General features: G+C 43.6%; 1 protein-coding gene across 1 annotated transcript in view; it reads left to right on the top strand.

Moving 5' to 3' along the window:
* TMTC1 (transmembrane O-mannosyltransferase targeting cadherins 1) overlaps window positions 1–26,259 on the top strand; it is a 142,864-nt gene that overhangs the window by 14,862 nt on the left and 101,743 nt on the right. Inside the window, exons 4-5 of the mRNA XM_074539055.1 lie at window positions 971–1,147; window positions 3,915–4,124. Coding sequence (XP_074395156.1) covers window positions 971–1,147; window positions 3,915–4,124 — 387 coding nt within the window. The remainder of the gene's footprint in view (window positions 1–970; window positions 1,148–3,914; window positions 4,125–26,259) is intronic.

Genomic DNA, 26,259 nt, shown 5'->3' with positions numbered 1-26,259 from the left:
TCAACACTGACAATCCCTCTTCACTGCTGACCATATAGCAGAGGAGGGCTTGTAAAAATGGTAAAGAAATGTTTTCAATGGAAGGCAAATTGTCTGTGTGTAGAGTGAAGAGCAGGCAGACACATGCCTGCCTTTCAAATGCGTGCTGTGACTGTGGGACTCTGGAACACCTGGTCTGAGAGAGTTAAGGAGTGTGTCTAGACCACTAGTCATCCTTTTCAGGTGAAAACTTGGCACTGCTTGCTGCTCTGTGTTCTAAAACTGGAACTGAACCAGTGTAGATACAGAAATAGCTGCCTTGGATGAGGTTTCTGCCCCTTTTGCATTATTTGCAGTTTGAAATAACATTGTTTGCATTCAGAAATAGCACCATGTCATCACAGCCACAGGGAGAAACTGCTGATGTCCCTGTGGGGCTGTCTGCTGCAAACCCACTGTGCTGTTTGCTTCAGAAGGTGTGAAGCACAGTGACCCCACAGGGATCTGCCTGTTTGATTTCAGTCCTTTCCTGCCTTCTCCCATGTGACAGGGGCTTGCTGCCCAGTCTGTTAGTGATTAGGACACATCTCTAACTCAGGGGACTGTGGGTGGGATGGAGGAATTTTTGCTTGCCTAGTGCTTTTTGTCCCAGAAGGAGAATTAAGCATGTGTGTTCCACATGACAGAAAGCAGGTGTTTTCCTGCCTTTTCCGTACTTTGCCTTCCCCTGACTGTTTCAAGTTTACTTCATTTTTCTGCTTGTCTTTGTTTCACCTCTTGTGCACCAAGAATTGCAGCAGCTCCCCATATTTTCATCTTCCCTTCCTGTCCTGTGGCTAAGCCTTTTCTCATTTTAGATTGTTCATGTCTTGACATGTTTGTGTCAGCCATCTTAAGGCATTAAGGACAAGTGTCTCAGTATTTGTATGACTGTAGGAAACATGAAAATAGCAGAGAAGTTAAGATATTTCATGTCAATTCTGTTTTTCAGGAGTGTGGATCAGCTTTATGTTGGGGAACATTTCCCTCCCACTGCCTCCCCATTCTTTTTGCTGCTTAGTTTATTCCTTGGGACGTGTGCAATGCTGGTGAAAGAAACTGGAGTCACTGTGTTTGGTGTGTGCTTGGTTTATGACTTCTTTTCCCTCTCCTACAATGGACTCAAATTGTAAGTAACTTGTTATGCTTATGGTGCTTTTCAGGTGTTTTCACCTGTTAGTCTAAAATATGTATTATTATGGTATGCAACACTGGGGGGAGATGGACTTGCCCTGCTGAATTAGATGGATATTTGACAAATTTGGAGGGGACCCACAATTGCATTCTGTGTTTTGTGGTGGTGGTTTTTTATTTTTTTAATTTATTTTTATTTTAAATTTTTTGTTACTCTTTTGCTGCCTGATTACTTTTTTTGGGTAAATCGACCAGATGTGAAGAACTGACCCCTGAAATGCTGAATTCACCCTGGCAAGACTAACATTTATTTTTAGTGTGGGAGTTCTGACTGAAGCATCGACATCCTGAAGTATCTCCGGTTTAACTCCTTCCATTCACAATGTCGGTTTGATTATTCTGTCACAATGCTTTGTATTTAGAAATGTTATATAATGTTTAGTAGTAAAACCAGGTTTGATATTTTTTCATCCATCCTCTCAGAATGGAAAAAGAGGGAAAATACCCATCCATTTCTGGTTGGAATAATTAGCAGCTTTCAGAAGTCACAGGAGAAAAATAAAATACTTTGAAGTTTGTATACCCCTCACCTACTTAGTGTCACAAATAACTGTGCTGTTTTCCATCTCCATTCAGAGTCAGAAGTCCTGGTTTATTAGAAAATTTTTATAATAACCATTACATATAGGTTTTATCTGTTTTTTTCCCAAAACATCCTTGGTGCAGATCTATGAGTGTATATAAGAGCTCAGTGCTCCTGAGAATGGGAGTTCTTGCTTCTCATATCATTTGTTTGTGTTTTCACTGGTGTTGCCCATCAGCCCTGGAACCTGTCACACCCTACATGAGCTTGTGTGCATCTGGATTATAAAAAGGACACTGAATTTGTGTTTCTGCAGTGAATTAAATGAACAGAGCTGGCACAAGGTGAGAGCAGCAGCTGCAGGGAGGAGAAGGGGGACTCTCAGGAGCATCCTGGCTTCCCTCCCTTTGTGGCCCTTTCTCCAGGCCCTCATGGAGACAGACCAGTTTCAGACCTGCCCTGTGGCAGCGCTGGCAATCAGCAGGCAGAGGATTCCTCCTCTTTTCACTGGATAAGTAGTTCCTCATGGTGTGACTGGTGGGCAAGGAGCCAGGGAGATTTCTGGGGGGCTGACAGCCAGCTTGCTTGTTAACACTTGTATTTACACCCTGACAGGCTGTTTCAGGAGCTGCCTGGCTAAAGGGAACACAACTGTTAATTAACTGCAGGAAAATCTGTGCCTTCCTCCTCCCTCCTTTCCTCAGTCTCCCCCTTCCATAGCCCCAATTCCAGGGTGTCTCTTCAAGCTGTTCTTTTGTTTCAGTGGTGGCCAGTTGCCCAGATGTGGCACTATTTAGCTTGTAGGAATGGAGCTCTTAATCCAGATGTGCTGTATTGTGTTATCTCCTCTGGCTGCATGTATTGTGCATTTACCTCTTTGTGATGCTCAAGATTTTATGATTGCATTTGACTTTAAGAGGCAGCAGAAAACAAACACCCTTCTATGTGCTGCTGAAAACTCCTCTGCTTCTTCTTCCAAACTCTCCAGATTTGTTTTCTGTTTAAAAGTGGTGGAACATCATTTGTTTTCTGGAGCAAAAAATTAGGAGTGACACCACAGTGCTTCCCATCTTAACAGAGGTCCAGAGAACAGCTTGATACAGGAGTGCTCATCTTCTCTTGCTGTCAAGTCTCTAGCTCTAGTAAGGAACTAATAAATACTGTCCTCTCAGCACAGAAAGGCTTTTTTAATGGATTAAAGCAGTATTGTCTGTTGTAGTTTTGTTAAAAATAGGTTAGAAACTCTTGTAATGTGCTGGTGTTCACAGGGGTCCCAGGAGGAGAGAAGAAATGAGGATCTGACTCCGGGTTTCAGAAAGCTGATTTATTATTTTATGATATATATGATATTAAAACTATAGTAAAAGAATAGAAGAAAGGATTTCATCAGAAGGCTTGAAAGGAGTGGAATGGAATGATAACAAAATCCTGTGACTGACCAGAGAGTCTGAGACAGCTGGGCTGTGATTGGCCATTAATTAGAAACAACCCCATGAGACCAATCACAGATGGACCTGTTGCATTCCACAGCAGCAGATAACCATTGTTTACATTTTGTTCCTGAGGCTTCTCAGCTTCTCAGGAGGAAAAATCCTAATGAAAGGATTTTTCATTAAATATGTCTGTGACAGTAAAATAGTTGATAATTGTTAAGCATGTACTGTTAGTTTGGTTGTTATATTGTAAAAGGGGTTTAAAGAGTAGTTATAAGAAATACGGTTCTCAATGTACCATAACACACATCAGTAAAGTGCAGCACCCGCCAAGCAAAACGAGCCAGCCTGGACAGAGCTGTAATGGGCCAATCCAGTGCCTTAAACCTTCATGCAAATGAAGGATCCAAAAAGAAACCAATCCAAAGGGACAAAAAACAGGATAAAAAGGAGCTTCTGACCCACTGAATTTGTGCCACGTCAGGGTCATCGGAGACATCCCTAGCACCGGCGCTGCAACATCCTCGACAGGAGCGCTCCTGCTCAGCCTGGGCCCCCTTGCTTTAGGCCTTTCTTTTTCTTATAATAAAACCTGAAATCACTTTAGTACTGGGAGCCTGCTCTCGTTTTTAACACTTAGATACCATGTTGTGCCCATTTCACAGCGTTCAACCTTTGGATGAGTAAAAGTGCCAAGAATACAAGTCCTCACATCCTTTTCTTTCCCTTTCCCTGCCTTTTCTCAGGAGGAACGGGGCCATTCCCCAGAGGCCCTCGCGGCCTCCCGTGCCCGCTCCGTGGGGCTCATCGCTGTCCGGCCGGGAGAACGGGAAGCAGCAGCAGCAGCAGCAGCATCGCTGTGCCCAGCGCGGCGCCTGGAGCTCCTGCCACCCGCCCGGGCCCCGCCAGCAGCCCAGCCTGCCTGTGCCCAGCAGGGCCATCTGGGCCATCCGCAGGTACTGCTGCCCACCCCTGCTCCCTTCACCTTGTGTTAGCCCTTTTTGTCCTGAAATTGCTGTGGGTGTTTATAGTAGGAGTCCTGGTAAAATATATGTATTTTATAAGTGGCCTTGCCCCAGTCCTAGTTGTTCTAAATGGGCTGCAGCTGGGATGTCGTTAATTGGGCAGCAGCTGTGGCTAATGAAGACAACTGGGATAAAAGGGGGTGGGCTGGCCGGTCAGGGAGAGCCTTGGAGGAGCCCTGATGAAGCAGTAGGAGCAACACTGCTGTGAAGAGCTGCTTGTGAGAAAACCACCCTGAAGGTATGGGACTCTAGAAATATGATAACAACAATATGAATACAATAGTTGTGCTTGTGTTACCAGGAGGAGGATATCTATCAGAAATCAGGGCAGCCCCGATGATGGGGAGAAAATGATGCATCTGACTCCCTGGATATCAGAAGGTGTAACAGGCACAGGGCCTGCAAGGCCTCTCTGGTGGTCAGCAGACTAAGATAGGAAATGCTGAGTTATGATGACTGGACCTAGGAAGCCCCTTTTTCTGCCTCCAGACTCTTGCTTATCTCTCTGTAAGACTATAGGTCACTTTCCTTTGACCCTTATGATTGGACAATTCCTAAAACCCCTGAAACCTATATAAAGGGCTACTTTTGCCTAGTTTGGTAGAAGAGCTCTCCCTGAGAACCTTGCAGAAGATCTCAATAAAGACACCCCTGTGGAACCTCACACAGCAGTCTCCTCTCTCTCTGTGTCTGCCAAAGGCCCTTAGCTAGCAAAGAGCTGAAATCACAAAATGAGCTGATAATCACAAAAGATCTGATATCACCTAAACTTGCTAAGGTAGCCTGTGGCTGGGAGCTGTTTGGGAATTCGGGCTGTGCTGAGCAGAACTGTGCTATCTGGACCTGTAGCAGCCCACCAGGGATACCCTGAAACCCAACCAAGGCTGAATTAAGAAGCTGATTAATTACTTTATTATACTATATTACTATACTATATCACACTATATTAAATTACACCGGAATTTGCCCAAGCACCCAACTTCACTCAACTGCACAGAATCTCATGGCTGACTGCTGACTGACAGTCTGCGCTCACACTTGGCCCTTGTGAGAAACAACTGCTCACTTTGAACATTTAAAAAGGTTTATTATACCTTAACAGAAATACAATAAAAGGACTACATAAGGAAAAAGCTGCAGCACTGGGAACTGCCCCTTGTGGATACCACATGGCCAGTTTGTGTTCTAGATGGATGCCCAGTCTTTTATACCCCTGGGGTTGTATCAGCCAGTCCAGCCCTCCCAAAGTCTGTCACTCAGCTCTTCTTTGCCATTTATCAGTGGAGATGCTTTCTTGTCACTGGATTGGAGGTCAGGTGTTGCCATGCTGCCCCCCTGAGCACCCCCAAGCTTTTCCATTCCCCACTGCCCCACGCCAGGGACACCTGTGCAGCTTCTTTGTACCTGTCCTGGACAGCCCAGGCTGTCTGATGGCAGCAATACAGGGGGAAAGGGAACTGTGGGGAGAACAGAGGGCATCTAAACTACAATAACATAACTGTACAGCACTAAAGCTTTTCTTAATAGTCACACAATAGTTATCTTTAATTGTGAGAGCCAGTCATCTCATTATCCATCTGTAAGACCCTGATAGGCCAAGGAAACAAAACACCATCACTTTGGGTAAACAATCTCCATATTGCATGCTACTTTGGCACAACACAGGAGCAGTGAATGAGAGAAGAATTGTGTTGATCATTCTTTTCTCTGCTTCTCTCATTGCTTCTCTCAGGTTCAGAGAATGTGAATCCCACAAATATCTTTTAAATACCTTCAGTGATAGTGACTCCACTGCTTCCTTGGGCAGTCTGTTGTTGACAACCCTTTCAGTGAAGAAAATGTTCCTAATATCTAATTTTAAACTTCCCTGGCATGTCTTGAGGCCATTTCCTCTTGTCTTGGTGCTTGCTGCTAGGGAAAGACTGATGCCCACAACAGGGGACAGGAGGTTAATATAAAAAGCATCTTCTGTCTTGTTCCATCATCTTATTCCTTGTTTCTTTCACTCCTGTTTTTTTGTGCTCCTTTCTCCCCTCCTTTGCTTTGTATTTTTTCCAGACACCCTCCCTCTGCCCCCGCTTTTGGGAACATCCCTTTCTTGCGCAAAGGGAAAGCCCCTGGCCTGTCAGCCTCTTCAGGTGAGGCTGCAGAAGCTGAGCTGGAGAGCCTGTGCACGTGGGATGGCTCCAGAGCGAGCTCCTCCACGCTGCCAATTGGCATTTGCTTTTTGGCAGCTGCCTCTTCAAGTGTTGTGAAGGATTTGTGCACATGGCAAACCAAGGCCTGCGCGTACAGAGCTGCTTTCTGTTTGAAAAGGGGCTCTCATGGTGGTGTGAGCTGCTCAGCTGCTCTCTTCTCAAGTGACTGACTGTGTACAGCACACTTGCTATGGCTTGCTGTGTGAGAGTTGGCTGTGGGATGCCCAGAGTGGAGCTGGCTTGGTCCCAGTGGCTGAGAGGGAAGCGTGCCTGTGAGAGTTGTGCTGTTGTCACATTATGTGAAACAGGAAGAACTCAATACAGTTTCTCTATTAAAATATATTCTGTATTAAAAAAAAAATCCTTGCTATAGAAGAAAAAAGATGAAGTTGCTGTTGAATGTGTAAGATTCATTATGCAATTTTGCCTTGTAATTCACTTATGTCTGACTTGTGTAGGTCTTCTTGCATAGCAAAAGGATGGGGGGAAAAAGCTTTAAATATTTGAGAGGCTCCAAAATTGGTGGACAGACTTGGCACAGTGAAGTAGCTTCAGGTGTCTTATTTAGCCTACCAGATTACTAGTTGTAAGGTTTTCATTAGAATAAAGTAGCAGGGCGCTAATCTGTACTTTTAAGTACTTGTAATGTGATCAAGTAGGTTTCTATTTAATAATAATTTATTATACCTCTTCTTACTAGAGCTGAAAAATGCAAGAAGATATAATGGAAGAATTAAGGGACTTGGTCTAATTAGCAGTAACTGGAGCTAGTTATGTAAATTTTTGGTGCAGAGATATTTTTGTTCTTTATTGTCACTTACTCTTATCTTCAGCCATCCAGTGAATATGTGGGTTGCAGTCCCAGTTGCTTTTAGGAGTAAGGAATGAGTTAGTCTGGAGGAAGTTGTAGGTTTTATCACCACTATTTATTGCAATTTTGGGGAATGCTGGCATATGCTACTGAGATGAGCTAACTAGAATCTCTTGTGGGTTTGATCCACCTCCCTAAGTTTTAAAACCTGAAGGAAGCTTGTGAGTGTGTGTGCATTTCCATATGATATAGATGGGGAAGGACAGACAGGAACTTTCATGTCAGGCTTGTACTTGAGTTTGGGGTAAGGCCTCAGTGCCTTCACTCTGGTGTGGTCTGTGTCCTGTTGAAAATCACTGTCAGTGGCAAACATCACTCATTCTCTTTTTCATGATTTGTTGAAGCCACTGAAAACTGGGATCTATTTTTTTTACCTTTTTTTTTTTTTTTTACCTTTTTTTTTTTTCTTAATTGGTTTTGGTTATGCCATGTTCTATGTGCCTCACTCTGTATTGCTAAATGTGGTCCAGCCCACAACAGCTTGCATACTTTTGAAACTGAAATCTCTGTTTCTCTTTGGTGTCCTAGAAGCTCGTTTTTATGGTGTCTGCTGGTGGTGAGACTCTTCTCTTGGAGTGGACCATAGACTGGAATTAATGCTGTTATTTTCCATGTGTATGAAGAGTTGCATGATGTTTTTTGTAGGTTATTTTTATTTATGTATTTTATTATTTTTTTGCCAGGTTAAATAAAAAGCAGGTGTACCTGGAGCTGTGCCCACAGCATCACTTTAAATCTGTGTTGTGTGTGTAAGTGTGAGAGCTCACTACTCATTAGCATTGTGGGAACCAGGCCCAAAACGCCATTGATCCAAAATCCAATGAAATCCTAAAGGCTGTAGCAGGGATAAATGGGATCTGATGACTAAACTGGTGGTGCTGTTGTTCCCTCTTACAGTAGCAAGGGAAAGGAGATGGAAATGCTCTGCAGAATGGGGTAAATTCCAGGGATGTCTGTGCTGGCTCTAAGTTTGATAGACTATGAGGAAAAATATGTTGAGGTCATAACTTATCTTCCCTGAGTCCCTGTGCAGTGTGCATGGTCAGGGGTTGAGCTGAAACAGATGCTGTCCTTCAGCATGAGGGAAGGCACTGGCACACACACTGTGGGGCTGTGCAGCAATTGCTTGGCTTTTCCTCCCTGCCTGCTTCCATTTCCAATCCTATATGCAGCAATGATTTTAATATTTTTTCTTTTTTGACTGATATGATAGTATAGCACATATCTGCTTAAACATGAAATTACTGTTCAAAAAGCAGAAGTGCCAGCTGAATTTCTGTTCCTTTTCCACGCCACACAGGGCAATGCTATGTTCTAGATTTGTAACTGATAAAGACAGAACAGTGTGAACACTTTCCCAGATGTGGGCTTTCATGTGTGCAAGCTCCACCTTTTCTTGAATTTGTTGGAAAATGTTTAATAGGAAAGTGTGGGTACAAAACTGCCTGGGTTATAAAAGTGAGAGGAAAACACTTTCTGTTAGATGGGGTACAACTTTCTTAAATTTTGGTACAACTTCCTTAAATTTTGATGAGTTGTTCCCAGTTGCACTTACCCACCCTGGAGGTCAGTGGTGGTCGCTTTCATATACAAAGCACAGCAGCAAAAAGCAATGTGTGTCTGAGAAAAGCAGCAGGGAGGTAACTATTGTTTATGTTGTGTGTTTGCTCCTGACTAAAATGAGTCAGGAAACCTGGGTACTTGTCTCTGGCCTGAAAGTTCCTTGGCATGCAACAGCAAAATAGCAAGGAAGTGTTAAAGGACTTTGCAAACACCAGTGCAAAAGCTGGTGGAGAAATTTGAGGGCAGTTTGGGGTTGTCTGTGGTGAAAAAGGTCTGGGCATGGGAATAAATCACATGGACTCCATTTCCTTCATGGTGGAAAAAAAACCCTGTTTATTCACATAACTCCTTTTTATAGAGTTTGACAGGCCTTGTGTGTGACTCCAATTGCTCAGTAGCTTTCTTGCCAGTTACTTATTGGTGTGTAACAGGTTGTCACCTTGTATTGATTGGTCACTCAAACCCTCCGTGTTGTACGTGCAGGAAAAGTTGTTTGTGAGAGATAGTTGTCATTTTTCTATCTAAAACCAGTTTATACAGGTGCACGTTGTTTTTCACCCAGGAGCAGATTGTTATGCTAACGAACTGCTCACACCAGAATTGCTTTCACATGGGAGCTTGCAAAATGCAAGCCTGACAAGGCCAGCCATTGATGTTAGGAGAACAGGCTTGCTTTTATGAAGCCTTTCTTTATGATTTTTCTACCTTACTGCAACATCTGGGAGCCTGGCAGTCAAAAATGCCTTTCTTCTTTAGGAAAGCAAAACGAGTAATCTGGAGCATTAAGCAGTAGGGCCAGCCCAGGCTTTTTCCTTCCTCTGTCACTGGTGATGTCCTCAGGGTTGCAAGATGTTACAAATAAAGGATCCAGCTCCTAGTCTGTGATGCTCTGAGCAAAGGTTGGTATTAATTCCCTCTGTGTGAAAGCAGAGGAAAGGAAGTGTTGCATTGTCACTGGCTATAGGCTGTTTTCTTTCTTTTTTTTTTCCCTTAATTTATATTTAAAATTGAATTGAGAATTGAACAACATAGGTTTGTTCCAAAAGGCAAGTAGGGCCCTGAGTGCCAAGGCCTGGGGAGGCACAGTGTGTGCTGAAAGATGGCAGATTAGGTAAGTGTCATTGCTATCCTAGGATCTGTGGGATGCTGCTTCTGGGGTGTTGCAAGATTTTTAATTCTAGCAGGTTTGCTGAGGATCTGTCATTCTTGCTGTTTAGTAAGCTTAAGTTATGAATGAAGTTTGGCTGCCTCTGGGGAGGTGGATTGCAGAGGTGGATTTGGCCTGTGGTTTGTTCTTCTCTGAACTCAGTTCTTCAGATGGCTTTTCCATTGTGAGTTTGAGCAATAGCTCTCTCTGCTGCTGTGTCTGTACAGTCTGTGTAGGAAATGTTGAGTGAATCCTTCTGAAGGCCAGGAATTCCCCTGCAGTCAGTGACAATATTTATTGTCATGCACAGATGGCACCTTAGGCCACCAGAAGGCTCTGCTAGTCTGGAAACGTGTGAGTTGTGGATGCCCCTGTGCTTACAGCCATAGATTCAGCCAAGGAGTTACGTGCTCTGCCCTGGAACTGTTTTCCAGAGAACCCTTGTGTAATCTTGGGGAAATAATTACATCTCTCTGTTCCCACGGCATGTGCTGGAAGATGAGGCACAGTAATGCATGCTGCTTTTCTACTTCCATTTGTGTCATGTGCTGGTTGTCTTCTGTCCCCCTCCCAAAAGAGAAACCAAGCCAAGGATTCTGTCTTAGGCATGCTTGTGCCATTATGTGTCTTATTTTTTGAAATCATCAAGTGCTGTTTCAGTACAAGTAACTGAACTCATTGCTTGCAGACTGCAGTTCAGTTAAGAGCAGCACTGCTTTGATATGGTGATGACTAAGGTTGCATGAATGCAGAAAAAGGGGCTTGTTTAGACTTCATTGTGCTGCAAAATATGCACTAGCCAGATAAGAAAGATCTGCTTTAATTTTGGCCTCCTTGTGTGTTTTTATTGTGACAGTCTTTAATTACACTATCACATGGCTTTTTCTTTTTTGCACAAACCCTGCTGGAGTTGTTGCCCAGAATGGATGGTGATCAGTTAATGAAGACTATTTGATATTTTGTTTTTTCCTGGTCCACAGCAATGCCCCATGCCCTATTTACTTCGTGTTATTTAAGTCCTGCTCTGAGACAGATTTATTACTCAGTAATTCCTCTGTGTACACACCACCAAGTGCTGGTATTTCCTTGCAGTTTGTTACATAGGTCTGCAATCTTCTAAAGTACTTTTGGCATAGTTTCTGCATGTGTAACTTCCTTACTGTTCAGGACAAGCAAAGTGATTAGCCAAAAATTTTATAGTGGGGAGCCACATGGATGTTGAGTTGGATTCACCTTTGTATTTACTTCATGGACATGTGCTGGTTGAGCAGGCAGACTGTCTGCAGGCAGCAGGAGACTGTGCTCTGTAGGAGTCAGTCTTGAGAGGTGAGGGACCTCTTCCTTTAGATATGTGCAGACTGAGGAGGCACAATGATATGATGTTCCCTTCCAGACTTGGAGAGGAATGAACCCAGCCCAGCATGTGCAGCTTCTTCTGGCAGCCCTTTCCTTCCTTTCTCCCCAGTTAGTTGCCCTGCCTCACCTGCTGCAGCCTGTCCTTGTCTATTCTTTTGTTAGTCATGCTTTTCCTTAGCCATGTAATTGTTCTGGTTTTTGCTCCTCAGGCTTTGCCTTTTGGATCTTGCTGCTTCCCTCAAGAGCTACTGTGTTGGTCTCACTCCCAAGGTCCCTCCTGTTCTCCTGCCCCCTAAGTCCTTGCCAAGCCATTCAAGGGCCCTGATCTGTGTCCTTGTACTGCCTGTTGTGTCCTCCCTGTGCTCCCCTCTCCTCCCATCTCTCCAGTTCAGTCTTCTGCCCAGCATGGGGGTGAGGTCGCTCTGGATGCTTTCAGCACTCACTCTCTTTGCTTATCTCCTCCTCCCCTCTGCATGGGTTTCTGCTCTATGGGCTGCAAAGCCCAGTTTCTTTTTAACCTCATCTCTCCATGAGGTCAAAACCCCCCCCCTCATCTTGGGGGTTCAGCTCTCCTCTGCCCTATAGCTAATATACTGATTTTCCTGTGCTCTCTGCCCGGGTTTGAGGAGGAGAGAGCATGGAGAGCCAGGCAGAAGCCAGGAGCCTGCTCTGCTCTGGTGCTTGGGGTGGCATGGAGCCACAGCTGATCTCACTCTTGGCTTCCCTGTGGCTGGAAAAGTAGGCACTTGTGCATGCAGTTGTTTGAATAGGAGAGGGTTGGTTTTAAATTTGACACCCTTTGTTGGATCTGTTTCAGCCACTGTTCTGGATAGCACTTCTCTTGCTGTGCAGAAAAACACCTCTCTCCCTCTTTTTAAGTACTTCCTAGAAGGAAGAGGAAAGTAAATAATTTCTCCTTATATTGACAGTACCAAGAGGCCCTGTTTATTTCAGTAAGCAGCAAATAAACTGAAGTAGTTTGCCTTCATGTGCACTGAATGTCAGAAAAGAGGGACAAGACTGAGTCTGATGTTACTTTCCTTAGCTGATGATGACTTAACATGTTCTAGCTTGTTCTTTTTTTTTTTTTTTTTTTTTTCCTAGAGAAGATTCTTTTGGCTTTGATTTAGTTCATGAAAATCCATTTTTGTGGAAACTGTGCCTGGGACGAAGAATGGTGCTGTGCAAAACAAGAATCAGGGGGAGAAGTTAATGACTGGTTTTGGGTTTCTTTTTTTCCCCATCTTCTGAAAGATGCTGATGGCTTATTCATTCGTGTGCAGAGGGAGAAGGTTTTTCTCTCTCATTAATGGGAATTGCGTTTAAGCCCTGCAGTTGCAGTCACTTCATTGTACATCAGCCTCTTCTGTTCCCTGTGTTGCTAATTGGAAATCCCCAATTTGTAGGTGCAGCCTGTGTGTCCCAGAGCTGACTCACAGGAGTCTCTGTTCATTCCCTTTGCCTCACAGGACTGCCTTTCTATTCACAGTTCCTGGCAGTCTCATTAAAGCAGCGTTTGAAGCAGCAGCACTCCCGTGTCCATTGGCTTTCTCTGAAAGCCCTGTAAACCACTGTCAGAGAATTAACAGCAGCTGAGAAACAGGAACAAACCCTAATGGCTTGCAAGGTCATTTTCCCTGCAGTAAATCTGGGTTAGTTTGGCACAGAACAGTAGTTCAGTCACCCAGGAAATAAAAAAAAAAAACCCAACCACAACACCTGAAGATGGATGATACTGAGATTATTGCAGGTATTTCCCAGGATAGCAAATCTAATTGAACAATTTCTCTCTTACACTTTGACTTCCAGGCACATTTTTTGACATCTTTTTGGAAACTTCTAGGCTGTTCTCAGGAGTAAAGGACTCAGCTGTACCTACCTACCTCATTAATGACTGATGCTTTCCAAGCTGGTCCCTGTTTCCTCTGTGAACCTGGTAATCACAGCATTTATTAAGGGAGGGACAGCAGACTCTCAGGACTAAGTTACTTGGCTTTAAATGCTCACAGGCTGATACAAGCAATCAGTTGCTCAAAATAAGGACACCAATCTCATCAAGTGTGACTTTATGTGGATGGTTTAGGTTGTGTGATAAGGGTTACTTTGATTTTTTTAATGTGAAGTAGCTGTTGAGATTTAATATTTGGTTAAAAAGTCTAAAAAAAATATAATCTGCTAGCCTGTGTAATGCTTCTCCCATCCTCCCTGTATGCTTTCCAAGATGAACAGATTCTTTCCTGACTAGAAACTTAATCTTCAACTTAATCTAAAGTAGAGTATTAAATCCTCTTTCACATTTCTAATGCAGTTATCCCAATATTCTTTTCCAATGAGTGCATTAGAAAACTTAATCTTCTACTTGGCTTGGAAAGGCTGGAACACACTTTCCTCTCTTGATCTTTGAAATGCAGATTTTCTGTTTCTATTCTTTTAAGCAATTTCCAGAATGTGAATATCCAGGAAACTACAGTGCAGAAGGGACTCTTGTAAAATGCATTCCACATTCCCAAACATCCGTATTAAAATTCAGAAATTGGCCAAAGTAAGCTGAGAAAGGCGAGGTTTGTGCTTGGGCTGTTGGAATGCTGCTGTTGAGTGTTTGCTTTCCAGGTCTGACAGGTCTCACAGCATCTGGTGGCACCCAGCTTTGTCTTATGAATTCTCATTGCCTGCCACAGCTGATCATGGAGTGGTTTAAATGATAATTTCCAACTGGAATATGCTGTGGTGGCTGTTTTGATTTCCTTTTTTTTTTCACCTCCTTTCTAAAAGTTAGGTTGTCTTAAAAAACTATCATTTTTTTGCCATGTGGGTAATGCAGTTGTTCCCTCTGTTTAAAGCTTTGGTTTGCAGCATGTTTGCTATAGATCCTCTGCTCAGGCTAGGGGCTGAAGTCTGCTCAAATCCCTTCTTTTGTGACCTGTGAAATCCCTTGGTTTTGCAAATCAGCTCTGGCATAAGGAGATATTAAACATAAAATTATTACTTTGAAACTAACTGTGGTTGCACTTTGGTTGTGCTAGTGTAAAAAGTATGGAATAAAGTACTGTTCCATTTAATCTGTGAAAGATGCCAACAAACCCTCTGGGTGTTACTCCAAAGAGGAAAATTAGCAGGAAAAGCTTGACAAGAAACTTTTCCACTGATTGTTCACAATAAAATTCAGGGAAAGAGTAATTATCAGTTAGAGATGGAAGGGAGATGGAACATTACCTTTATATCCTTCCATAAAACACAGCTTTATCACCTCATACACCAGTGTTACACACACAGTTCCTTCAAGGCCATGTAGGAATTTCTGCAGAGACCAAGCTGGTGTAAAAATTATGGCCTGGGGGTCTCTTGGAGTATTTTGGTATTATCTGATTTAATTACATTTACCATAATCTCTGCCTAATGTCATGACAGCACCTTCTATCACTGTAGCAGAGATAGAAAGTTGGAAGCAGAGATATTTTTTTTTTATTTTCTGGCAGTAAACTCAGTTAATTTGTTGTTGTTCTCCCTCTTGTCCCCTGTTCTCTCCACTGTTAATTATGTCAAACATTCATTTCAGCAGATGAGTTGTTTACAATACAAATGTTTTTGGTAAAGGCATCAGGAATTTCACAATACAAATGTTTGTTTTTGGTAAAGGCATCAGGAATTTTCATTTTGGGAAGCTGTCACCTGCTCTGTGGTCTAAATGTCTAATGCTGGTCTTTCTGATCAGCCTGTGATGATCAGCATTCCTTGCTGATCTTGGCTGGCACACTGTGGATTCACTGTTATTGCCCTGCCTGTGGTCCTGAGTGGTATCTCCATCATGGAATTACTCACTATGGAAAGTGAAATTCCTTCATTCATGGGAGGTGATGGATAGCTTTCCAGCCAGAGGGCATTTGTTCATGCATTTGGTCTAGTGCTGTGCATTAATGTAAATAGAGGAATTTTTGCACGATGCTTCTTCAAGGGAAGAAAACAACCCAACAAAGAATTTGTTTTACTTTAAGTTAGGATTTGTCTGTTGAACTGCTGTTAGTATATTTAACAAAACAGGAGGACACTGTGGGAGCACCATATCAAACCAGGGTCCAGCTAACTCAGTGTTCTCACCATGGTCATTACTGGGTGCTTACAGAGAAGAGAAGAATGGCAGTGGGGCCAGGACAGAGTTATCTTTCCTTACTGTGGCTGCTGAACGTGTGCCAGGCATTGATTTAGAGTCCATGGGTCTGGATGCTGTATCTGGAGCACTGTGTTTAAGGCTCTCCATGGGCCAGTCCTCTGTGGAGTTGCCTAATTTCCTTTTTAGAACTCTTCTCTCCTCTAGCTTTGAGGGCCTCTTGTTGCTGTGAGTTCTGTGATTTTAATTACACACCATATAAAGGAATCTTTTTGTTTGCTTGAAACCTGATCATTTCATTGGGAGCCCTTTGACTTTGTGTGATAAGAAGTAGAAAGTAATTTTGCTGGTCCCCTTCCTCAGGCCCTTCATCATTTTACAGTACCTCTGTGTGTGTGCTCCCTTCCCAGGGTGGAGAGCCCCGTTCTCTTGACTCTCTCCTCATGCAGACACCATTCCATGTGTCTGATGAGCCTTATTACCCTTTCCTGTACCTCTTTGATCTCTATTAGATCCTTTGGGAAATGGGCAGAGGAAGGGAAAGTCTCAGAATATCATGCTGGAACTCAGATTTTTATTCATTGCATTCTTAGTTCTGTTTTTCACAAGCTGCAATTTTTTTTTTTGGTGCTGATTTATGGCATTACTTTTTTTTATTTATTGTTTATTCTTTTGTTTTGATTGGAGTCTGTTTAGGTAACGTGTACAGTAAAAATCAGAATGGAAAAATGTGAGTGTATTTTATTACTGTGTTTTCTATTGTGTGTACTGGCTTTGGCTGCATCTGCCTGGCCTGTTCCCCATTACAAGGGAAGGGCTGCAGTGATATGCTGAGCTAAGCTGAGATGAGCCAGCCTGTTTTTAGGGCCAGAGATTACACCATGGAAGTTTGTAGTTGCTGTATCTGGATCTCAGTTACCTAGGTGTGGGTTTGCAGTATATCCTTCTCTTCTAAACTGCTCCTTGGGGATCAGTAATATCTCCAAGAAACCTTGGGCAGGGCTTGTGGGCTGAGTAGAAGGCCACAATCCCCTTGTGTCTATGCTCTTATCACCCAGGGAGAAGCATTACACCTCTAAAACAAAGGGCAGAAAGTTTGAGCATTTGCCCAAATTCACAGACATGAAATGTGACTTAAAGCAGAGACTTAATCCAGGATTTCCCAAATCAACAAAAGTCTTCCTCACAGTAAATTGGCAATTCCTTTCTTAAAATTTGCTGAAAGGATAGAGCCCCCTGTCATCCTCTGCTTTCCTGGAAGCTGAAGCTTCAGCATGTGTTGTTTTTGAGTACTGAGATCTAGACAGTGCAAGCCATGAGAGCTGCTGTCCCATGGCTTTCATGTCACTGTTTGTGGCATTATTTACTTTGATCTGATTTGGCCTCTTGACTCCATCAAAAGTGGAGTCAAGAGGCCAAAGTAATTAATTAATTAATTCTTTCAGTTGCCTTTAAAAGAGAAATGCTCCCAGTGGCACTAAGGAAGGAGAGAAATGGGCTTTTTCTCTGTACAAGCTGTGCTTCTGTCATGGACCAAAGGCTTTCTCTGCCTTCCCTTACTCTTTGGGAGTCTGATGTTTTTATGGATTGAAGGTGCTTTTTCCTGGGAGTTTGGAAATGCCAGGACAGAATGAGACTCCCTCAGCAGCCTACCAGTCCATATGAGCAGCTCTTTCATAAGGAAGATGACTTTAATATTGCAGCAGAACACTCAGTTAATTATGAGGTGTGAATAAGGAATATGTTTCACAGTGCCTTGGCAATTTTCTGAGTTCACTGATCCGTAAACAAGATTATTCCCTAATAGTCCTTCATCTCTGCCATTATTGCACAAGGATATTCAACTTTAAATTAAATTAAAAATTATCATCGTTAAAGTTAGTTGAGCCACGGCTAATCTTTTGAGAATGTTTCCAGGATTAACTATTTTAGATTTGCTCAGTTATTTGGGGAAAAGAGAATTTTTTGTCGTTCTTCCTGTGCCATTTTTATAAAGACCACACTGTAGCAACCCTCTGCTGGGAAATGTGAATTAGACCACTTTTTCTTTCTTTTCAAAGTCCTTGACACTTCAGGCAGCTGATGTTTTAGGGGGGAAGTGCTGCTTCAAGGTACATGGTGGCTTTTTTACAGTTCTTTCAGCTTTTGCTAACCCAAGAGCAAGGGACTGACTTTGATTCCTGACTGCCAGCTGTCCATCCCAGCTCTGCCTGTGGCCCTCAGCCTGTTTGCATGGGATGGGAGTGACACAGGCCATTGGTGCAGAAATGTCACTCAGCTTGTGATCTCCCTGGCTTATGCAGAGCTGTGACTCCTTCAAGTAATTTTTAGCATTACTTGAGCATCATTGTAGATTTTTAAGGTCAAGAGGGACCATTTATGATCATCTAATCTGAATTAGAGCATGGTGCAAGAGACAGAACTCCATGTAAGAATGACTGCAGGAAGCCTGCATTTCCCTGTGAGCTGTGTCACACATCTGTCAACAGCCCTGACTTTAAGGACTTGATGTGAGGGAGTATTTGAAATAATCCTTAGGTGGAGGGTTGCAGCAGTATGCCATTCTCACTGTTAAAAATGTCCCTGTTTCTGGTTTGATCTGTCTAATTCCAGCTGCCAAGCACTGCATCTCATTTTGTCTTTTTCCAGTAGATTAAACAGGGCTCTCCTTGCTGAAAGTTTTGCAGTCTGGGATTGTTGTTTTATTGTTCTTCCAGACAGACAGAAGGCTGGGCTTCCTCTGGGTGCAGCTACTCAGCAGTTGCTGTTGTGATGCAGTTTATGTATTTGGATTGGAGCAAGTCTCACATTGGGTAGTTGGGTCCTGCTAATAATGTGTCTGCACTGGCATGGAGATCAGAGTGGGTGAAGCAAGCTCTCTAAGTGTTTGCCAATCTTTGTTTTGTTTATTTTTTAGAATTTTTTCCTTTGGATGTCATGCTAAGCTGTTTGAAAGCAGTAAAATGCAGTTATGTTTTGCTGTGCAAAACTGGCATATTGTAAAAGCTTTGAGTAAAACCAACTAGATTAGGGTAAAATCAGCGTATCTTTGATAATAAATCCCTGTGGAGCAAGAACAAGCTCTTCCCATGTGCTTGTTGTGTTTTTAGCACAAAAGTGTTTCAATCTTAATTGGAAAATTAGTCATATGAGGAGGTGCACTTGATCTTGCATCTGCACACACAGATGACATTTGGATGGTGTGCTGCTCCTGATCTTGGGAGTGCTGCCACGCATCAGCAAACGCAAGTGCTCCAATTCTGGAGCTGACATTTTGTCTGGAAGGGCTGTGAGCCAACACGTGCTCTTTGAATGCTGCACTGAGCCCCTGCTCACAGGGGTAAAGTTGGGGAAAAGGGAGTGGAGGAAATTTGGAGTGATCATCCCTTTTAACACAAGGTTATCCCTCACAATGTAGTTCCGAGCAGATTTTACACTGAATTTACTTTTAGAAACCAGAAAATAGATAGATTGATGCCTTTATTTCATATCCAACATGTTTTATAATCAGGAAGCATCATTTCAGAGGGGAAAAATGCCTTCTGCAGAGTTGCTGGCAGCCTTACCTAGAGTGTGTAGGAAGCTGTTAGAAAAACAGGGCTGTCAGGTGTTGACCCACACCGATGATGCTTCATTTGTGAGATTCACTTAAATTAAAGTGCAGAGTAATATGAATAATTTGGCTTCAGGTTCAGTGTTTTAAGAATGCATAAAACCAGAATATCTGCATTGTGCCTTTATACCCACTGAGACTGTGACCCAGCTGTCAGACTACTCTGTGGTTACCATTATCTTTTACATAACAACTTTTCCTATTCTCATATTTGATTTTTTTTTAAGCATCTGTCATTACCTCTCCAGAAGCCCCTTACAAATTAGAGGTGCATCTTGCATAACTGAAGAGCAATTACTGTTCCATTACCAAGTAATGAAGTGCACACTTGTATGAAAAGAAAGATGACTCAAGATTTGATAAAGTTCACTAAGATTCTTAAGATAATTTCTGGAAGTGTTTTCTGCCTCCAAAGCTTATATTTCAGTAGGTGGAAGATCTTATATCTAGGATCTTACTTAAAAAAATTTTAAGGAAGAAAAAACAAATGTGAGAGCTTGGAAAAGGGAGCTGTTTCCATATCAAACTCAAGGCAGATGTTTTGACAAAAGATGTCTCCCTGCCATGGGAGAACAGGAGAGTTTGTGATTGCTGATGTTGTTTAGTGTGGTGATTCAGTGTGTTCTTGTCCCCCTGGTAATCCTGTCAGAACATGAAAGGAAGCTTCAGGGAAGGCAGGAGTCTTGGGAATTCAGCACGGCGTGGTCATCCCCCAGGTTATGTCTGAAGACAACTTTAGTTTCCACAGAATCATTAAGGTTGAAAAGGACCCTCAAGGTCATGGAGTCCAACCATTGATCCAGCACCACCACTAAACTAGTGGTTTAGTGTTCACCACTAAACTATAACCCCAAAGTGTTTCTGAACACTTCCTGGGCAGCCTGTTCCAATGTCTGACTGCACTTTCCGTGAAGAAATTTTTCCTAAAATTCAATCTAAACCTTGTCTGGCACAACTTGAGGGTACTTCTCTTGTCTTCTCGCTTATTACCTGGGAGAAGAGACTGACCCCCAGCTCAGTACAACCTGCTCCCATCACTGCAGGGTTTCTTGTGGCCCAGGAGCAGGACCCAGCCCTTGGACTTGTTGCATCTCACACAGCTGGCCTCAGCCCATTGATCCAGCCTGTCCTGGTCCTTCCTGCCCTCGTGGCTCAGCACTCCCTCCTAGCTTGGTGTTGTCTGCAAACTGATGGAGGGAGCACTCAATCCCCTTGTCCAGATCCCTGATAAAGGCATTAAACAGAGCTGGCCCCAACATTGAGCCCTGGAGCTCCACCAGTGACCAGTCCCCAGCTGGATGTAACTCCATTCACCACCACTCTGGGTCTGGCCCTCAGCCAGGTTTTTACCCCATGAGCACTGCACCTGTCCAGACCATAGGCTGCCAGTATCTCCAGAGAAATGCTCTGGGGAGACTGTGTGAAAGGATTTAGCAAAGCCTTTTCAACTGGATAATGTTGCAGGGCTCTTGAGGGAGTCCAGATGGTGCTCCCAGGGCCAGCTTTTGAGATATGGGATTCCCTGTGCAATCACTTGCAGGGTAATGCTCTCTGCCAGTCAGGAATTGTCTTCTCTTGGGCACCCAAACCCTGAGGTACTTATCAGGAAATTATTTTGCACGTTTAGGTCCTTACATTTAATGCTTTTGTGAGCAGAGCTTAGTGTGATGATCACAATCTGCTAATCCCTGTAGCAGAGTCCCCCAGTAAGTGGGACACATAATCATGATGATTACTGGGTCAGTGCAGCAGAACAGCTGGTGTAGATTGCTGTAGTTCTGTTTGTGCTCAGCACAGAGGAGGTTTCCACATCTCCAGTATCCTCATGGTAAGGCTTCCAGGCTTAGGGAATGGGATAGTTGGCAGCACAGATCTCACCAGCTCTCTAAACCTCCCTCTGGAGATTCTTTTCATCTTCTTAAACTGAGCTTGGTGAATTTTGGATCATTGGTTTTAAAGGCCTTTCCCAATTGGTTAATGCTGATTTTCTGGGACCGCTTCTCTGATGGGACTTGCTGTGGCTTTAGCAAGAAGGGAGGTCTACTCTCTGATTCAGTAAAAGAAAAAAAAGCCCCAAACCTATGGAAACCAGCATGATCCAGGAGATAATCTGCAAATGGTCACTTTTGTCAAATGAACATCAGGTGGTAAGGGACTATTTGGCTTATCAGACACAGAACCTCTTATCATGCGCAGCCAGTTATGTAATTCCTTTCACAGACTGGCCCAGTGCTGTGTGTGTCCAGTTGGATTGTCTCCAAGGCTCCACTTGGAAGGCTATTTGTCTGACAGGCTTGCCTGGAAAGCTTGCCTTCTTTTCCTTGCTTAAAAGCCTCAGTAACCAATTTTTGCCCACTTAATCCTTATGTTTGTGCCTCTCTTTTATCTTCCTTCCTTTTCCTGCCTGCATGGTGATGTGTGGGCACACAGAACTAGAGGGACTGTTGAGGTACAAAACTGGGGTTAAAGTCTGAGAATCCAGCAACAGCTCTTTGTTTCCCAAGTGTTTCTGTGGAGGGGACACAGGATTGCCATTTCTTGTTACTAAATAACATACTAACCTTCTTACTGCCTTAGTCTAGGTAGGTTTTGTGCAGTGAGGATGGCTGAGACTCTCCAGAGAACTTGTCTTTGCTTTTGCTAAGGAGAAGTGTATGTTTTGAGTGCATATTTTCATTTTTATTTATGTCCTTTGGTCTAGTGCCATGAGAATCTCAGCAGTTTCAGAAACTTAAGCTTTTCATTCTGACTTGCAACCATTTTGACAAAGTCCAGAACAAAAAACATCAACTGCAAATGTAAGGGATGAAAAAAATGCCGTAAGAATCCCCATCAGATAGGTCTAAGGTAATTTTGTAGGTGAGTGAAGCACTAGAGAGAGCCTCCTGCTTTATCTTGGTAACTGGCATGCAGGAAAAATTAAGTATTTTGTATAGTGGCTTATGCTTATGCCTTGTTGTACACTAGTGCAAAACAAGTCTAGGTGAGATGAGAACTGAAACTTAAAACTGGACCAAAATGTAAATACCAATGCTTTCCCCACATGTTGGGGAAGAAACTTGCTGGTTCTTGTTTTCTCGTGGTCTCCCAGAGGCTTTAGGTCTCATTGTGCCAGCCCTTTTGGAGAGCCCAGTTCCCTTTCCATGAGTGTTGGATAGGCTGCCTTTGCCGTGCCAAGGGGGTGCTGCTTGCCTGTCGCGTCAGAGTCTGAAGGATTGTGAAGATCATTTAGCCTGTGAGCAGAGATGACATGTTCATGGTTCAAGAAAAGGATAATTCCTTCCCTTCCTGGTAGCAGTGTACTTCAGGGTCCCAGAGGGTTCTCTTCCCAGAGAGACATCTGCCTGTTCTGTCTTTGCCATGGATTTCTATCCATGAAGTCCCACTGTTACTGGGGAGATTGGCTGTTACTGAACAAGGGTGATTTGCTCCTTTTTGGCTGGACAGTCTGAAGGGGATGCTAAATCTCCAGGGGAAGCAGGGTGTGCTCTTCTTTCATCTCTGTCCCCCTTGGAGGATGTGTGGACACAGTCATCCCCAGGCTCAGCCCAGCCCCAGGGTTCACTGACTTTTCTTCTGCCATGAGGTGAGGCTGGGGCCTTTCCATGGATATGTGGGACAATGCAGCAGCTGCTCTGGGATGGGCTGCAGTTCAGGGTGCTGCAGGGTGAGGGAAATCCTCTGTGGGCTGGGTTGTTCTATTCAGTGCTGAGCATCAGCTTCAGGCTCTCCAGCTCTGACTAAGAGGCACCCATCACTCAGCAGTGGTACCAGCTCCTTCCTAGCTGAAGGAAAAAAAGGCAGAGAGGAAATAACTTGGAGCTGCATGTATTAGTGGTCTGAAGTGTTTCTGGATCAGAGGAGACAAAATAAACTTTGTGCATGAGCTTGGATGTGTGGTGCTCTGACAGCAGAGTGACATGAAGGCATTTGACACCTTCCAGTATTGGCATCAGGAAGAGACTCAGTCTTCTTAACACCTCCCAGCAGTTGGGTAAGTAATTTCCTGAGAGCAGAGGAAGGAATGTTGTCCTTCCCTCTCCCTGGCAGGCGCTGGGAGGTGAATTCCTTTGTTTTGGGAACAAATTTGATCTGAAAACATTCTTTTCTGTAACAAAAATAGACTCTGTGGTACAGTCTCTCGACCTGATGTGAAGACTGAACACTTGTGTTGCAAGGAGGAGCTTTGGTGTCAGGCAGAGATGACTTCATGCATGGATGCCATACTCTCTACTCTGAGTAACAGTGATGGTGTCAGTTCTGTACTGAGGCCCAAAGAGCTGAAAATGTACAAATGGGAGGGGTTACAGATTCCTTCTTTACTCCTCTGGTATTCTGGTTTGCTAAAATGTGTTATATGGAGCTATTTCTGTTAAGAAGCAGAACCCAAGCAGCCCTGCTCCCCAGTTTCACCTGCTGAATTGCTGCTTCCAGCCCTCGTTGCTGTGCTGGCTCTGGGTGGCTCCAGGGGACAGGACCTTTGCTTAGGATTGTGCCAGCCTCTGGATAGAGAATCACAGTGTTCTCTGACCTGCTGCCTTCAGGAGAGCATTGTTGGTTTGCTGAACTCACAGCTTTGCAGCCTGTCTTTCCTGCCTGCAGGAGTACCCAGCAGTCACCAAGAACTGCTTTTGGGGCTTTCTTTAAGGGAAATAACAATTACAAAGCAGCAAATTATGTCAATGAGCCCCTTTATTTTCCTTTCTAGCCCTGCCATGGTGGTAAGGATATATTTAAGGGCTTTCCTAACCTTAGTTCACTTTGATGGAATGGTGCTGGTGAATTATGAAGCAATGAGTGTGTAAAATTCGGTAGAAATGAAATTGTCCCTTTAGTTCTACTTTTCTTTTGTCCACAAATTGGTTAAGCAAATGGATGTGTATTTATGGATTAGGTACCATCTTCCCAGAAGACAGTAAGAAATTGATACAGGCAGACCATTTTGCAAATTGCATTTAAATAGCTGTTGCCTTATTTTGCCACACTCGAGTGGGAAATCACACTGCAGAGAGGAATAATGGCTGCGTGATAAATCTCCAAAGAAGTGCAGATGAGCCGTCCTTGTAATGAGAGACGACAATTAGCAACTGCTTTGTTTGGCGTGCTGTGGATGCTGTATTTGGCTGCAGCAATTGTGTAGGTGTGGTGAGAAAGCAGAGGAGGGCCAGGAGAAAGGAAACCGACTCTTGAATCGCTATTTTCAATCTCAGCCAACTTAATGTTGCATAATAGGAGCGCAGTCTAGCAAAAGCACTGCCAAGAGAGAAAATGCTGGGTTTTACTCTTCTTCCTGCACTTCTCTGCCCTCCCAGCATCCCCTCTGCTGCTCTCTGCAGCACAACTTTCTCTGAGGCTGTTGGTATGTTGTCAAATCTTTTTGTCCCTTTTTTTTTGGTGGTGAAGTTTTCCTTGCTGTGAAATGAAAGATCCTGCCTCGCTCCCTTCTTCTTGCTATGTGAGTTTTAATTAATGTTTTTGCAAAGCGTGTTAAGATCCTTGAATAGCAGTGTGGTTTTGGCAGTGGTTCAGTCTCCTGGAGAAAAGTGTATGCCTTGGAGTCTAGGAAAAAAAAATCTAACAGGTTTTTATGTTTAGAAAAAGACAGGTAAAAAGCCCAAACTTGGTGGGATAAAAAAACTTGTTTTTCTTTAACTCACATAATCTGAAATTTTAGTCTGATAAAAGCTTTTTTTCTTTTTTTTAATAGTGGAGTTGGATGTCTTCCTTCCTGAAGGTGGGAGTCATCCCTATTGAAATCTTAGGAACAATGTTCATATTGCACTAGTTTATTTCCAGAACACTATTTCCTTACACAGCCTTCCCATTCTCTATTCTCATGATAGAAATTAAAAGGAAGCTTTGAAATGTGTCAGCTGTTCTCTTAAAAGATAGAGCACATCCCTTTTTTAAGCAAGGAATGGGAACCACAAAACCTTCTGGATTGCTTTCAGTCCACATTAGGGTGAAGATGCTGAGTGTGTCCTGTCTGAACTCTGCCAGATCAGGCTGACTGGGAATGCCCTTTTTCCCAGTCTCCATTAGGAATGCTTTGAAGCAGGTCTCTGTCTGAGGTTGTTACCACAGTGCTGAGGATGTAAATCAGCAGCAGGACACAAAACTGGGGAAGAGCTCACCCACTTCTCAGTGGTGACCCAGATGTAAGAAAGGTGTCTGTAGTGTTTGTGGAATTTTTTGGCATGGTTGACTGGATTACAAAATACAGGTATGGAAACCAGTGTTAGGAATGTCAGGAGTCACATCTGTGGTTCCTCTGGAGTGGTTAGCTTCATCATGGGAACAGCTCTGCATTTTCCACATGCTTGCTTTTAAAAGTGTCCACGAAGCAGCTTGAGGACATCTGGGAGGCTTGGATAACTGGTGCTTCTGGAAATTGCAGGGAAGCCATTTGGGATGAAAAGCTGCTTGTTACAAAATGTTTGGTTGCTGCTGAAGGTGCCTTGTAGCAAGCACATACACGATCCTCCTTTAGAGAGCACGAGGAATTCTGTGTGCTGTGTCCTCCCATTTAATTTCCAGTGGTGGTGATGTTGCTGTGGATTGTTTGATTTAATTCACTCTGCTATTCTGGAGGTGAAATCCTTGAAACTTCTGATGGGAATTATGACCATGGTCTTTGTGTTCCTGGGATGGCTGGTGCCTGCATCCACAGGGACAGAGGTGACAGTTCCCAAAATCTGTGTCTGAGGAGAAGCCCAGCAGAGCAGCTTATGCTGAACATGGCAGTGACTGAGGGAGGATGCTCTGGAGGGATTCAGGGGCTGTGGGGCAGCCAGGTGCTCCCCCTCACACACCAGAGCTGTGTGGTCCCAAAGTTCTGCCCCAGTTCTGCATCCCAGGAGCTGTTTGGTCCCTGAGATTTGGCTGAAGCAGATGGCTGAGGTGGGACAGCATTGATACAGACAGGCCATAAAGCAAGTATCTCCACCTTGTTTTTCCAGAGCTGCCTCTGCCAAAGTGCTGTAAGACAGGCTGGCACTTAAGATTCTGGATAAGCTCTCCTCTGGCCTTCTCATTATTGATTTTAAACATGTGTTACCATATCAACGTTATTTGTAGTCATCTTATTTTTTTTCCCCTGTCAGAAGGCAGCATGTCTGTGTGCTGCTATTGTGAGATGACAGAAGCTTTTCCTTTTATGAATCTGTCTCTTTGACTGACCCACAGAGCAGCAAAGGGAAAGCTGGCCCTGTGC

The sequence above is a fragment of the Zonotrichia albicollis genome, chromosome 4 (genome assembly GCF_047830755.1).
Source record: "Zonotrichia albicollis isolate bZonAlb1 chromosome 4, bZonAlb1.hap1, whole genome shotgun sequence".
Lineage (NCBI taxonomy): Eukaryota > Metazoa > Chordata > Aves > Passeriformes > Passerellidae > Zonotrichia > Zonotrichia albicollis.
Note: the sequence above shows the minus strand (reverse complement) of the source record. Positions and strands in the feature narration are given on the sequence as shown.